This window comes from Coregonus lavaretus (assembly GCF_964263955.1).
Source record: "Coregonus lavaretus genome assembly, chromosome: 6".
Classification (NCBI taxonomy): domain Eukaryota; kingdom Metazoa; phylum Chordata; class Actinopteri; order Salmoniformes; family Salmonidae; genus Coregonus; species Coregonus lavaretus.
In genome coordinates, this window is record NC_139993.1 from 42,383,405 (window position 1) to 42,399,192 (window position 15,788).

Consider the following 15,788-nt stretch of genomic DNA (forward strand, 5'->3'; position numbering starts at 1 on the left):
AGTCTACTGGGGACAGCCGCTTGTACACTATACAACAGTAACAGGCAAAAACACAAAATATCTCATGATTATTCAGAGAGTGAAGGAGACAAATTCATGAGGGAGATTCTATTAGTAAAGACTGACGAGACTGTATTCATACTTTCCAGTACCGGGGTATATTAGTCACTGTAGTCGGTGTCTAGAATCAGTCCTGTGTTCAGCTCTGGGTAGTGTATTAGACATACGGTACAGTGTCTAAGCCCAATGTGCAGCTAGTGCTGTACAATACCAGTCTGTTCCTGTGTAGTGAATACCCACACACACATAAAGCAACATTTGCCCTGCTTCTGTGTGGGCCATGACTCACAGCACGCATGATTGATCCCATGCTTATGGCTGGTGTGTGTGATGTATACCTGTGGCGTGGCCCCCATGCAACCGTTCCCCCAACAGTAATGAGACGGCCTCAGTGAGCCATAAAGACGCGGCGGGGCACCCTGATCTATTCTCCCCATCATTAGGATTATTTCCCCATTCGCCCCACGCCTGCACTGTACATTACAGAAAATGCCTTTGGCCTCTGGAGGGGAGTCAGAGGACCAACCACCCCAGGGGTCAGAGGCCACCCCCGGCTCATATCACCCCGAATTAAAGTGCCAATATCCCCCACCGCTGAAAACATCTAACAACAGTACATTCTGATGAAGAACAGTCTACAGGAGGACTTTTGTTATCAGTGGAAACAAGAGTCATTTATAGTCTCTAGATATGACTCTGGAGGAAACTAGTAGGACATTCAATTATGGCACATTCCAATTAGCGCAAGAGGAGAACACAAGGTCCTTGGTAAACCTGAATTAGATAAATAGCTAAATATGAATCTATACTTCAAAAGAACAGTCAGTGGCTGTTACTGTTGACTCTAGAACGTAGGCTAAACTTACAAAGCCAGGCTGTTTTTATACTTTTACCTTGAGAGATTTAATCACAACATTTTACCTAAACATCCACAAAGAGAGAAGACGGTGGGATATGTTAATCTATTCAATCAGACATGACGGTCTGTCTCTATGCATGGATGCCAGATCGCTCCCTCTCGACAAAAATAGCCTGAATTGATGCAATAACTATACCCTTTAAACTACTACAACTAGTTTGATGGTTGTAGCCATCAATTGTCCCATTAACAATAACCCATATTAGCAAACTTATTTCATTTCAAACTTCACATTTCTCTAGTATAGGCTACTTATCATAATGAACGATATGAGCAAAATGCCTGCGATAAGTGGTCGGTGTCGATCATTTTCGGTTTATCGTCCCAGCTCTACTCTCTCAGCTGGTTGCCTATCTGAGATGTATCACCTCAGGGGGTGTGGATGGAACTTCACTAGTGCACTCTGCTGGTTGTATTGAGGACCTGCAGTCTAATGGTAAACAATGCTGGAGTGGCCACACAAAGAACACCACCATCTGGTTCCTCATTTGAAGAATTGCTGTGATGAAAGAGGGACTAAGCCATTTGGCCTCTGTGATAAATGAATAAAGAGCAGATGAATAGTTGGGGTCATATAGCTGGGCTTCTCCTTTAGCTCTGAGATATTGGTGTGAGGAGTTCACAAGGACTAATAGTCCATTTGAGGCCAAAGACAATGGAGCTACGGAGGAATATTGTCCCATATTGCAAATGAGCTGGTTTTGGAATGAATAACATGTTTTGTTTAAAAATGAGGGGTCTTTCTTTGTGGACAGGATGTCACTTACCTCTTCATCTTTTGCGTTGACATCCACTTTCTTGGAACTGATAGCCGTGGTAATGTGTTCAATGTTGTTTTCTCTGCAGTAGTCAAATATGTTCTTGTCTTCTTCCCTGTGAGGGGAGAGTAAGAGAGAAAGCATCAGTCAAAGAACCAGTGCATTGAAGTGAAGGAACTGTCTGGTGTCCGATGGGAAGAGACACCTGTTCTTCAGGGAATTCTCCTTCTCAGCAAAAACAATAACACCACCACACACACGGCTAATAAAAAAATCTAGATCTGAATAATATTATTGCAATCTTGTCATTAACAAATCTGGATATGAATACACATGCCAATATATTGAGTATTGTCAGGTGAATGGGCATCTCTTGTTTCTTGGTCCCATAGGAGAGGACTGGAACACACTGTGTCGTCAGCTGTGCATTTTGTTTGGCTGGAAAAAGCCCTGTGTTTGGCTGTTTGAGGGGCCAAGTGTGTGCAGGTGTTGGTGAGGTAAACATTTCCTCCTGCTCCTCCCTGGTGGGTCATCCCTGGGGGAGCTGCTGTGCGGTAGGTACGCCACACTAGCTTGAATTATCTGCCACCTAATCACCTCCTGGTATGAGGCCACGCCAGGCGGGGGGAGGGTAGATACGGGGGGAGCGGGGAAGGGGCTAAATCTTATTTAGATATTTACGCCTTCCCCTCTTACCCATGCAGGGATCCTGATTCATTGCATTTAGTTTCCATTGTCTGAAAGAGAGCAACGTAGTCCCAATCCCAGGCCCAGCTCACTGGCTATCCTAAGTTGAATGCACCAATTTGTAAGTCGCTCTGGATAAGAGCGTTTGCTAAATGACTAAAATGTAAATGTAAATGTAAAATAGCAACAGTGTTAAACAGAGTACTGTGGAGCCCTCTCTCCCTTTGTTCCTGATGCTTGCCATGTGCCTCTGTATCACACGTTGATTTATAAACAGCTAATTCCAGTTGAAAATAATAAGGTTACAAGCGAGAACACATTCATTTACATGCTCATAAGTGTCATGTTAATCCATAAGTGGGGGGCCAGCCCCTCCCCCTCCTCCGGTGATCACAGCGTTGACCCAGAGTATCCCTGCCATGTGGGCAACAGTTGTCTCCCATGGTAACAAATCAATGGCGGTGCTTATCAGTCAGGCTGCGATGGCCGGCGAGGGTTTGGCCTCACGGCTGCCGGCCGGCCGTCCGGCCGAAAGCACACACACGATTAATGGTGCCCTGATAAACGACATAATCAGCACCGCCCGCCGCACGGCATGCTGGGAAGGTCACAGGCTACTCTGTCATCCCCACTGCCTGGTTAACCACAGCTGACTACCAGCCGGGGGGAGGGAGAGTTGTGTAGGGCCAGTTATCAGCCCTGATGTGTGTGAGTGGCCTACTACTATAGACACCTTTTCTCCTTTTTCAAGCGAAGGTCTTTTAAGGGCGTATGGGAGCCGAACCAAAGCATGCGGAAGCCTGAAGTGTATGGCAGTGTGTGCATGCGCCACTGTGATATCATGTGCATGTTGTAACTACTTTGTAACTAATCAGTTACTGTAAATGTGGATTTGGTGTCATGACCCATAAACACCATACCATCATCCACAACACCACCCTGCATGAGTAAAACACACACCAGCCTCATACAACACACAGTCCTGGTGCCTAGCCCAGCTCACTGACACACACCAGCCTCATAGAACACAACCCTGCTCCACAGCCCAGTCCAGCCCGGCATACTGACAGATATCCCCCTCATCCATCAGCCTGCATGCCAGCCCTTCAGTAGGAAAACACTCATCACCCAACACAGCCAGGCCGCTACAGATGACTTCAACAGCTCCACCATCAATCACACACATTCTTATAGGGAGGTCACTCACACACACACACACCATGGGCAACACACACACAAACACACAGGCTACAACAAAGCACTATGAGTGGCAATGAGAGAACTCACACTCGCTGTGACTTTCCAGCCAAGTGGTCTAGAACGCCAATCAGCTAACAATAAGTCTGATGTTGATCAGAGCCTTTTCACAATCTGTGAGGATTACAAGTGTAGCTCACACAAATCTATTCCATCACAAGCAGCAGACTTCACTATCTTCGGGATGTCGCCAATCAAGCCAGCTTTTGTCAATACACATTCCACACATAGCTACCCGACCCAGAGCAGAAAATTAGCAAAGAGGATGCAATTAACTCAGTGAAAAGCAGCTGCTTGAGAAGGCAGTGTAGTTCATATGGAGAGGGTCTCCCTGTACTGAGAGGGGAAAATTGGATATTCAGCGAACCAGTGAGTGTAACAGTTTGGAGCGGGACACGCCCGAGAAAAACCTTGCTGAGGGGGAATGTTAATGACTTCCTGTCCCCATGGAGCAACCCTATCGGCTATCACCGATCTCTCATTTTTCCACGCTAACGAAAAACTAATTAAAAGGCAGGCGTTTCTCAGGCCACCTCTCCTTAACACATGCACACTAACGCATACTAATGAGGATAATTTAAGGGAAAACCTGCTGGATTCCTTTTTTTCCAGAAACAAGGCGGTGTTTAGGCTTGAACAAGCTTCTGAGGGTTCCCGTAAGGGAAGTGAATAGAATGTACATAATCTGGACTGTCTAATGTCCCCACAACAGTTTACAGTCTGCAGAGGAACTTCTGAAACTCAGGGCTTAATGCAGAGGAAGTTTGTCTCTGATACTGTTAGTCTGTCTGTGTGTCTGTCTGTGTGTCTGTCTGTGTGTCTGTCTGTGTGACTGTCTGTGTGTCTGTCTGTGTGTCTGTCTGTGTGTGTGACGTACCTGATCATTTCTTCTTGGTAGAGGGAACTGACTGCTGGGCCTCCAAATCCTGTCCTACGCTCTCTTCTCTCCTGGAACAAGAAACTAAACATTAAATCCAGACATTCACTGAAAAGTTCAAACAACTGCACCAATATCTTACACTATGAATAACTAATTTGACATAATGATCCCCTCAACTCTGTAGTGGTGTGTGCCACACTCTTGTGCTCTAGGGACAGTTCAGTATTCCCCTACCTAGTTATCCAGTAAAACAGTGCACTGTTCTCCCCACCTAAAAGAAGCACACTGTGCCGTACAATGGAAAACAAAGGAGCCACTGGGAGAATGAATTTCCCTATTCACAGACAGAAATAGGTTCACCTAGTCACGATGCTGTCACATATTGTTTAGACGTGACTCCAAAACATGGGTCAAAATTATATCTAAAAGGTCAGCTTTGAGTAGTATATTTTAACTTTCCCTATTTTCTGAGCATTTTCTGACCTGGTAACACATGGTGTAATGGCAAACTATCATAGCCTGCCTGGATACAACCGTTTTAGTATAGCCTATGTTCTATATTCCCTTAAACAATGACTCACACAAGACAACAAACAAATCAGATGTCATTTCTGAGGGGATCATGGGCAGAAGAAAAGAAAAAACTGTCCATGCACTTTTAGGAGTGTAATTCATTTCTAAACTCAGAATATTCGTTGATGCACTTCCTTTTATATTGTAAAGCTAGTGCATCCAACAATACAAATAGGAGAGAGGTCAAGAACTGACTATTGTCTCTGCTGCCTTCATCCTCATCCAGCCTCTCCTGAATCTCTTTGTCTGGACCCTGGTAAGAATAGAGTCCCTGCACTTTGTTAACACTAATACAATCACATCCTTTTCAGAGGGGCATTTGTGCATTTGCCTTCCCCTGGCATTGTGCCGCGCTGGGGGCCATGTCGGCAGGTATTGGTCTCGATCGCAGTGCCAGAGAAAGGGACGTGTCAGGCTGGCTTGCAGGCCACTGATGCCTGCTGACACTCACATTGTGGCGGGATGGATGGGGAAGGAGAGAGGCAGGTGGAGGGCACTAGCTACAACAGGACGGGTGACAGGCTTTTATGTCACACCGCTAAACATCACTCGAAATCTCTCCTTTGGGGACAGAGGTTAGAGAAGGGGACATATCTGCTTTGTGCTGAATTTTCATTCGGGAAGAAAAGTGCATTTGGGTTTCTCTCATGTTGGTACTTTCCTCAGCCTTTTTAAATAGAGGTCGGAACAAACAATATAAAAAATGTCTGAATCCGTTGTATCAAACCATACCCTACCCATGCTGGAAATGACATACTTCAAAATGAGGGACTGGTCTATGGAAACACAAAAATGTTGTGTTTCATTCAGCCTTTTCGCAGCCCTCCCTCCCCATTCCCATTGTCTCCCTGCAGGCAGGGTGTCATTAACCACGTTTCCATCCACTGGTTTTTATGTGAGTAAAGTCATACCCTATAAAAAAAATTATGACAGCTGTGATGGAAATAGGAAGTTTCGGTACAATTCTATAAATGCCGACAGATAATTTGTTTGTTCGACATGGTGGGATCTTTTTGTGTCTGTAAAATTAATGATGCGAGAAATGGCTTTGGAAACGCCTTTATGCGCAAATATTGATATACAGTGCCTTCAGAAAGTATTCATACCCCTTGACTTATTCTGCATTTTTTTGTGTTACAGCATGTCAGAGCAGAAACGATACCATGAAGTCCAAGTAACTGTCCGTAGATCTCTGAGATAGAATTGTAATGAGGCATATATCTAGGGAAGGGTATAAAACAATTTCTAGTGTGCACAGTGGTCTCCAACATTGGGAAATTTTAAAAATATGGAACTACCCAGACTCTGCCTAGAGCTGTCCGTCTGACCAAACTGAGCAACCTGGCAAGAAGGACCTTAGTCAGGGAGGTGACCAAGAACCCAATGACCACTGACAGAACTACAGATAGGAGAACCTGCCAGAAGGACAACAGTCTCTACAGCACTTCACCAATCTGGGCTTTATGGGAGAGCTGCCAGACGGAAGCCACACCTGAGAGAAAAGGCACATGACAGCACACCTGGAGTTTGCAAAAAGGCATGTGAAAGGCTCTGAGATCATAAAGGCAAAAGATTCTGTGGTCTGATGAGACAAAAATGGTACTCTTTGGCCTGAATGCAAAGTGCTATGTCAGGAGAAAACCAGGCACAGCTCATCACCTGTCTAACACCATCCCTACCGTGAAGTATGGTGAGTGGCCCAGCCAAAGCCCAGACTTGAATCCCATTGGAAATCTGTGGAAAGACTTGAAGATTGCTGTTCACCACCGCTCCCCATCTAACTTAACAGAGCTTGATAAAATCTGCAAGGAAGAATAATAGAAAATCCCCAAATCCAGATGTGCAAAGCTGATACAGACATACAGCGATGACTCAAAGCTGTACTCGCCGCCAAAGGTGTTTCTACAAAGTATTGACTCAGGAGTGTGAATACTTGTGTAAATGAGATACTTCTGTATTTCATTTTTAATACATTTGCACAAATTTCTAAAAACATGTTTTCACTTTGTCATTATTGGGTATTGTGCATAGATGGGTGAGAAACCCCCCCGATTTAATCAATTTTGAATTCAGGCTGTAACAACAAAATGCGGAATAAGTCAAGGTGTATGAATACTTTCTGAAGGCACTGTAATAACCATCATATCGAAGTAAACTTGGAGTCACGCGATATGACGTGTGGTCCTCTCACTACGCATCGGGAAACCATGTAGTTTATTAGGCTACAGATTAAACAAATGATGATTAACTTCACAGTGTGGTTAAAGTGCACATTGATCTTGATGCTCCTTTCCAATAAATATTGAGGGTCTTATTCTGGTGACATGATGATCGATGCATGGCTGCTGGTTGACAAAAATATTGTTGCTCTTATCCATAATAATCTGATATTTATTTTATGCGAATATTTGAATATTCACTTGAAAATCTGTCGCCAATTAGATGGAAATCTAGCTACTGTCAGCTGTGACAGTCTGCTTGGTCCCAGTTGGCGGGGCTGTTATTGTAATGGCGTATCATTTAGTGAGTGAATGATTCCATTGCCCTACTCCCTGAGAGAGCAGGCGCATGTCTGCATAACAACCCTACCCCTGATGCAGGCAGGTACACCACATACGCAATCTATGAGCACAGAAAACGTCTTGTATTTAGGATAGATCAAAAACCCTCTCACAAATAATGTCAAATTCACAATAATTGTATTTTGCCTACATAGAAGATGAAAACAAAGAGTGAATCACAAAATCATTTCCTGGAGTTGGTTTCATTCTAATCTGTAAACATTAAAGAGATGTCTGCATGCAAGGCTAAAACAGTATCAGGTAATGTTGGACAAATGTTGACCAGTAGGGGGCACTGACTGACTATGCAACTTGGCAGAAAGATCACCTATTTGTCAAATAAAATCTAATTGTATTTGTCACATGCTTCGTAAACAACAGGTAGACTAACAGTGAAATGCTTACGGTAGACTAACAGTGAAATGCAGTAAGTAAGCATTTCACTGTTAGTCAACACCTGTTGTTTACAAAGCATGTGACAAATACAATTTTATTTGACAAATGTGTGGTCTTTCTGCCAAGCTGCATTGTCAGTGAGAGTCCCCTGCTGGTCAATGTACCATACTGCATTCTAAGGTGCAGATGGAGCTGTCAAAGTTAATTATCTTTATTTAGTCAAGTCAAGTCTAGCCTACTGAAGCAATGGATTAAGGATTCTTATCAGAAGGGGCACTCTTAACCTACAAATAAAAATGGTTCAAACGTGAGAAAGACATGTGTTTCAGTTCTCATATTGCAGTGTTTCCTGCATGTGGAAATTGTATTATGTAAATGTATCATATCAAGTGTAGTGTAGTTTTGGATTTGTGAGGGCTTTTTACCTTCTGACTGCTGTCTGGGTCTAGTGAAGTTATGCACGAAACATACTCCTGCATGGCCTGTTCTGCACTCATGTCCTCAAGCTGCTTCCATGCTGTCCTGTAGCAAAACATAACAACAACATTCAGAAGATTGTTTCTCTCCCTCCCAAAAGCATTCAAGAGAACAGGACCATACAGTAGAGTTTAAATTTGTAACAAGAAAAAATAGAATGTAGAAACCGGTACGGTTTTGGAAACATAAGGAAAGTATCTTTCATATAGCTATCTAGCGTGCTCCGAACATCTGTGTGTAAGCGTAACTGGGTAGGAAGTGTAGTTCCTATCCAGTTCCTCCTCACACACAGCTTATGGATCTGTGCAAAACTGCTACAGTAAGTATATTTTTTATTTGAACTATTATTTCTCATTGATATGAAAGATAAGGGGCATATGTTTCAAAAACCATTTCGCAAGGGATGATTGACATTTCTTGACATTAAAATACAGTGTCCGAATTGTAGCTCACACGCAGCCAACCATGGGCGAAGCTAACCGTTGAAAACCCTACGGAGAAGGATTTTGAGAGCTAGATTCAATATTGGACTAAAGGAGCCTAATATTACTCCTTAGTCCAAGGACCTTACATGTTCTGTTTAAAGGGCATATTGGCTCTGGAAACCAAAACTGCCAAATACTCCATCTAAACGTGAATCAATTCTCAATTGCAGTACGGTTCTAGAAACATAAATCCCTTTACTTTCCTATCACATCAAAATAATTTCACAAATGCAAAATACACACTTACTGTACACTACATTAACCAGTTTTAACACAGTTGCAGTTGACAGTATTTTTCAGTGACAACACGTTTGTGGCGTCTGGCTTCCATTTACACACAGGTGTTCAGAGACGCAGATAGCTAATTAGAACAGGTAGTCCACTCTGTCTTCCATCTGTTTTCTGTAAACAAGCGCTGTAACATATTTTTAGAGAATTATTTATCGCCGATATGAAAGGTCCTTAATGCTTCCAAAACAGTACATGTTAATGTTCAGACTGAGCATTGCGGCTCTTAACAAACCTCCGCCCTACAGAAGACACCTTATATTATGTTTACTGTAATGGAACTGATCATCACGATCAAGGGCTAGATTCACCCATGCAAATTCCTGCCAGGAATTGAATAAACACATCACATCAATCAGCACAATGATTAACCAGTGACAAACATACCATTTTCTTTGACCTTCAAAATCGAAAAACCCAGGCTTTGCTGTATTGCACTTTCCAACCTTTACCTGTGAACATATGAAATAGAGGTGATGATTCAGGAATGGATTTAATAGCAGCATAGTCTAATCATCTGTCTGACAGCACTCAGCAGAATCCTCACTATCCATTCAATGGCAAGCAATAGGTGGAAATTGATTATACACCTGTTTGTGATTTGTGTACTTAACTGTTGTGAACCTCCCCCCACCACAAGTCAACAAAACAGTGTAACAATGATATTGTGGATGCAAGGGCATGATTTGGTGGCACCAATAGCTAGAACATTAGACATGAATGTAGCCTGAATATGCATGTCATGTCACCTGATAGCTCTCTAGCTAGCATCTATCTAAATAACAAATGAAAAAAATAGTTTGGGATGTGCTGCTATCTGATAGTCACCTGTTTATACCTAGCATACAGGTATAACAATTGTTCCCTACTGGCCGTCTGAAGTAGATCTCGGAGACGGTCTGCCGCTGCCTCAAATTCGTGTTCCAATTCCTCCCCTTCCAGTCGATGACTCGGGTCATCTACACCACAGTCGAATTTCCCTAAACCTAGATCTGAGTCGGAGTCTGATCCTCCACGGAGAGGCTCTCCTGTATCAGGCCGAGCTGGATCGGTACCTGAGCCTGTGGCAGAATCAGGTGAAGACGATGGAGAGCGTGATGCCATTGTCGAAAAATAAAGATGGCTGAAGAAATCTGTGACAATCTTATATTGTCGCTCTCAGTAGTTTCTACAGCCTACGCATATATAACGTTAATATGTATCGGGTTTCTATTTATTTGATCCTTTATCCGTATTAGTCGGACTTGTTTGCACGAATGGTCCGTCTGTGGTACACCCCACTAAAAGCCTCGAGTAGAACTAAGACTAGGAACAAAGGTTCTGAGTCTGACAAATAAAATAAAATCACATTTTATTGGTCGCGTACACATATTTAGCAGATGTTATTGCGGGTGTAGCGAAATGCTTGTGTTTCTAGCTACAACAGTGCAGTAGTATCTAACAATTCACAACAATACACACAAATCTAAAAGTAAAATAATGGAATTAAGAAATATATAAATATTAGGACGAGCAATGTCGAAGTGGCATTGACTAGAATACAGTAGAATACAGTATATACATTTGAAATGAGTAAAACAGTATGTACACATTATTAAAGTGACCAGTGTTCCATTATTAAAGTGACCAGTGATTCCATGTCTATGTACATAGGGCAGCAGTCTCTAAGGTGCAGGGTTGAGTGACCGGGTGGTAGCCGGCTAGTGACAGTGACTAAGTTCGGGGCAGGGTACTGGGTGGAGGCCGGCTAGTGATGGCTTTTTAACAGTCTGATGGCCTTGAGATAGAAGCTGTTTTTCATTCTCTCTGTCCCAGCTTTGATGCACCTGTACTGACCTCGCCTTCTGGAAGATATTGGGGTGAACAGGCCGTGGCTCGGGTGGTTGATGTCCTTGATGATCTTTTTGGCCTTCCAGTGACATCGGGTGCTGTAGGTGTCCTGGAGGGCAGGCAGAGTGCCCCCGGCGATGCATTGGGAAAACCGCACCATCTTCTGGAGAGCCCGGCGGTTGCGGGCACTGTAATTGCCATACCAGGCGGTGATACAGCCCGATAGGATGCTCTCAACGGTGCATCTGTAAAAGTTTGTGAGAGTTTTAGGGGCCAAGACTAATTTCTTCAGCCTCCTGAGGTTCTTCACCACACTGTCTGTGTGGGTGGACCATTTCAGATTGTCAGTGATGTGTATGCCGACGATCTTGATCACCTTGTCCACTGCAGTCCCGTCGATGTGGACGGTCCCGTAGACCTAAGATCCAGACAGAAATAGTTGTATTTATTAGGATCCCCATTAGCCAACACCAATGGCGACAGCTAGTCTTACTGGGGTCCGACACATAACGAAAAATACATTACAGACAAAAGACTACAATGTACATACATTTAAAAACATTAACATGTAGTGTGCGTGTGTGTGCATCTAACAGTTACACATACAGTGAGGGAAAAAGTATTTGATCCCCTGCTGATTTTGGACGTTTGCCCACTGACAAAGACATGATCAGTCTATAATTTTAATGGTAGGTTTATTTGAACTGTGAGAGACAGAATAACAACAAAAAAATCCAGAAAAACGCATGTCAAAAATGTTATGAATTGATTTGCATTTTAATAAGTGAAAAAGTATTTGAACCCTCTGGAAAACATGACTTAGTACTTGGTGGCAAAACCCTTGTTGGCAATCACAGAGGTCAGACGTTTCTTGTAGTTGGCCACCAGGTTTGCACACATCTCAGGAGGGATTTTGTTCCACTCCTCTTTGCAGATCTTCTCCAAGTCATTAAGGTTTCAAGGCTGACGTTTGGCAACTCGAACCTTCAGCTCCCTCCACAGATTTTCTATGGGATTAAGGTCTGGAGACTGGCTAGGCCACTCCAGGACCTTAATGTGCTTCTTCTTGAGCCACTTCTTTGTTGCCTTGGCTGTGTGTTTTGGGTCATTGTCATGCTGGAATACCCATCCACGACCCATTTTCAATGCCCTGGCTGAGGGAAGGAGGTTCTCACTCAAGATTTGACGGTACATGTCCCCATCCATCGTCCCTTTGATGCGGTGAAGTTGTCCTGTCCCCTTAGCAGAAAAACACCCCCAAAGCATAATGTTTCCACCTCCATGTTTGACGGTGGGGATGGTGTTCTTGGGGTCATAGGCAGCATTCCTCCTCCTCCAAACACGGCGAGTTGAGTTGATGCCAAAGAGCTCGATTTTGGTCTCATCTGATCACAACACTTTAACTCAGTTCTCCTCTGAATCATTCAGATGTTCATTGGCAAACTTCAGACGGGCCTATATGTGCTTTCTTGAGCAGGGGGACCTTGCGGGCGCTGCAGGATTACAGTCCTTCACAACGTAGTGTGTTACCAATTGTTGTCTTGGTGACTATGGTCCCAGCTGCCTTGAGATCATTGACAAGATCCTCCCGTGTAGTTCTGGGCTGATTCCTCACCGTTCTCATGATCATTGCAACTCCACGAGGTGAGATCTTGCATGGAGCCCCAGGCCGAGGGAGTTTGACAGTTCTTTTGTGTTTCTTCCATTTGCGAATAATTGCACCAACTGTTGTCACCTTCTCACCAAGCTGCTTGGCGATGGTCTTGTAGCCCATTCCAGCCTTGTGTAGGTCTACAATCTTGTCCCTGACATCCTTGGAGAGCTCTTTGGTCTTGGCCATGGTGGAGAGTTAGGAATCTGATTGATTGATTGCTTCTGTGGACAGGTGTCTTTTATACAGGTAACAAGCTGAGATTAGGAGCACTCCCTTTAAGAGTGTGCTCCTAATCTCAGCTCGTTACCTGTATAAAAGACACCTGGGAGCCAGAAATCTTTCTGATTGAGAGGGGGTCAAATACTTATTTCCCTCATTAAAATGCAAATCAATTTATAACATTTTTTACATGCGTTTTTCTGGATTTTTTTGTTGTTATTCTGTCTCTCACTGTTCAAATAAACCTACCATTAAAATTATAGACTGATAATTTCTTTGTCAGTGGGCAAACATACAAAATCAGCAGGGGATCAAATACTTTTTTCCCTCACTGTACATGTCACTACATACACACAACAAGTAGGTCACATGGGGAGAGGCGTTGTGCCGTGAGGTGTTGCTTTATTTATTTATTTATTTATTTTAAAAACAGATTTGATGTTCACTTGCACTATATGAGATGGAAGGGAGTTCCATTCACTCATGGCTCTGTATAAAATGTACGTTTCCTTGAATTTCTTCTGGACCTGTGGAGTGTGAAAAGAACCCTGGTAAAATGTCTGGTGGTTTAAGTGTGTGTGTCAGTGCTGTGTGTAAGTTGACTATGCAAACTATTTGGAATTTCCAACACATTAATGTTTCTTATAAAAACAAGAAGTGATGCAGTCAGTTTTTCCTCAACTCTTAGCCAAGAGAAACTGGCACGCATAGCATAAATATTAGCCCTCTGATTAGGATGAAGAGCAAGAAGTGCTGCTCTGTTCTGGGCCAGCTGCAGCTTAACTAGGTCTTTCTTTGCAGTACTTTACCATATGACTGGACAATAATCAAGTAAGATAAAACTAGTGCCTGCAGGACTTGCTTTGTGGAGTGTTGTGTCAAAAAAAGCAGAGCATCTCTTTATTACGGACAGACCTCTCCCCATCTTTACAACCACTGAATCTAAATGCATGTTTCTAGTGGTACAGACAGGTACACACAGTAGTGTAAAAAAGCGTGGTGTCTGGTGTCAGGAACATTTGGATATACTATATGTGTCACAAAAATCTCTGATGAAGGCCTATACCAAGCCGAAAATCGTTGGCGTTTGTTAGACCTGTAGCCTAGGCAGCCAATAGTTGGCGCTAGATCTGCACTATCGTCTAAGATTTATGTGCTGGACTAGTCTCCCTAGCAGATTTGTTGGCTCCGTCACTGTTTCAACTTTGCCTAGGGTCGGGTTTACGACACTACACGTGGACCGGCTCGTCCATTCTGCTGCAAATGCATAAATTCCCTCCCTAATTGGCTTTAATCGCGGACCGTCGGAAAAAATGGCTGAACGCGATGTGCCTAAATTGTCAGAAATTCCGAAAATTGTGGTGGAAAATTGTGTTATGTTAAGAGAGTAGCCTACACATATTTTTCCAGTTTTTTTTCCGACGGCCCTCCATTAAAGCTAGGAGGGAAATTATGCCTTTGCAGCCTGAATGGAGGATGCTTTATCTACGAGACGGTCCACGGGGGGACACGAGTGTATTACCTGTGGGCACATCCATCCTAGAACGATAGTGCAGATCAAGCGCTAACTATCGGCTTCCTAGGCTATTAGTCCTGCAGCCGCTGTTAATTTATTTATATTTTCTACCAAAATGGCAATATTTTTGTATATAGCCTATATATTTTTTCGTTTAGCCTATATAGCCATAATTTGTTTTTCTGCCCAAAAGACGTAGCAGCCTATGTCGAGAAAGTGACTACCCAATAGAAAATATTGTAGCCTACTGACAAGAGCAGCTTTATTATTATAATTATATTATCTGGTTAAATAAAACAGAAAAGACTATCAGAACCCTTACAAAAAAAAGTTTACAGTTACACTGCAAAATTACTGCAGTAAAAAAAACTGTGTTATTTTAGACGCAGTATTTGCAGCATACTGCAGTTATACTGCACTCTAACTGCAGTTATACTGCACTCTGACTGCAATCTTTTTTCGTAAAAGAATTAACTAATTGCAATTGTAGCCTATGTAACTGTAGCCTGTTGAATTAGTAATAGTCGTCCAGCAGATGGCAGTATTTACAACGTGTTGATCTGTTATTGCAGGTGGCAACATTAAACTGCACGCACCCACACGGGTCTCGCTTTGCAGTCATCATGATGGAATGGAACTCCAACAGGCGGATGATTCATATTAGCAGTGCAGACGCGCAATGAGAGGTAGGCTATTGTGAATGAAAGAGAAAAAATTGTGCACCTTACATTGTGGATCCTGGTACACCACTTGGCCTCAGAGAAGATGGATGGTCTGGAAACAAAACCAGACCAACAAAGTAACTTTATTTGTGTTGACATATTGGTGGTCGTCAACCCTCATTATATGGTCAGTACGCCAGCCTATTGTTGCTCAAAGACGAGAAATAAATGGAGAAGTCAGACACAATTACAGTGAAACAAATGGGAATTAAAAAATCAGATCCATAAACTTTTAACGATGCTCTTTCATTCCCGACCTTATTAAAACATTTTTTGTTTCTGTCATTTCCTCTCATTATAAGATAGGCTATGGAATGACCTTGTCTACAGACATTTGAGTAGCCATTTCATGTGATTGTGTGGCGAGGTAAAAGTTGGTGAGTCTTTCTAAAGTTCAGAAGCTTCAATGTCTATAGCCTAAATTAAAATGATCTAACCTAATAGAATAATAAACGTGGCTAAAATGTATATATATTGTCTGTGACTATTGGCAAATACAGAAATGG

The 15,788-nt window shown here is 42.9% G+C and overlaps 1 protein-coding gene across 1 annotated transcript in view; it reads right to left on the reverse strand.

The window, feature by feature from the left end:
- Window positions 1-10,630, reverse strand: part of acbd6 (acyl-CoA binding domain containing 6) — a 53,386-nt gene extending 42,756 nt beyond the window's left edge. Inside the window, exons 1-5 of the mRNA XM_084163328.1 lie at window positions 10,170-10,630; window positions 9,729-9,793; window positions 8,517-8,613; window positions 4,559-4,629; window positions 1,747-1,852 (exon numbers count right to left, since the gene is read on the reverse strand). Coding sequence (XP_084019454.1) covers window positions 1,747-1,852; window positions 4,559-4,629; window positions 8,517-8,613; window positions 9,729-9,793; window positions 10,170-10,445 — 615 coding nt within the window. The 5' untranslated portion in view covers window positions 10,446-10,630. The remainder of the gene's footprint in view (window positions 1-1,746; window positions 1,853-4,558; window positions 4,630-8,516; window positions 8,614-9,728; window positions 9,794-10,169) is intronic.
- Between the last annotated feature and the right edge of the window lie 5,158 nt (window positions 10,631-15,788).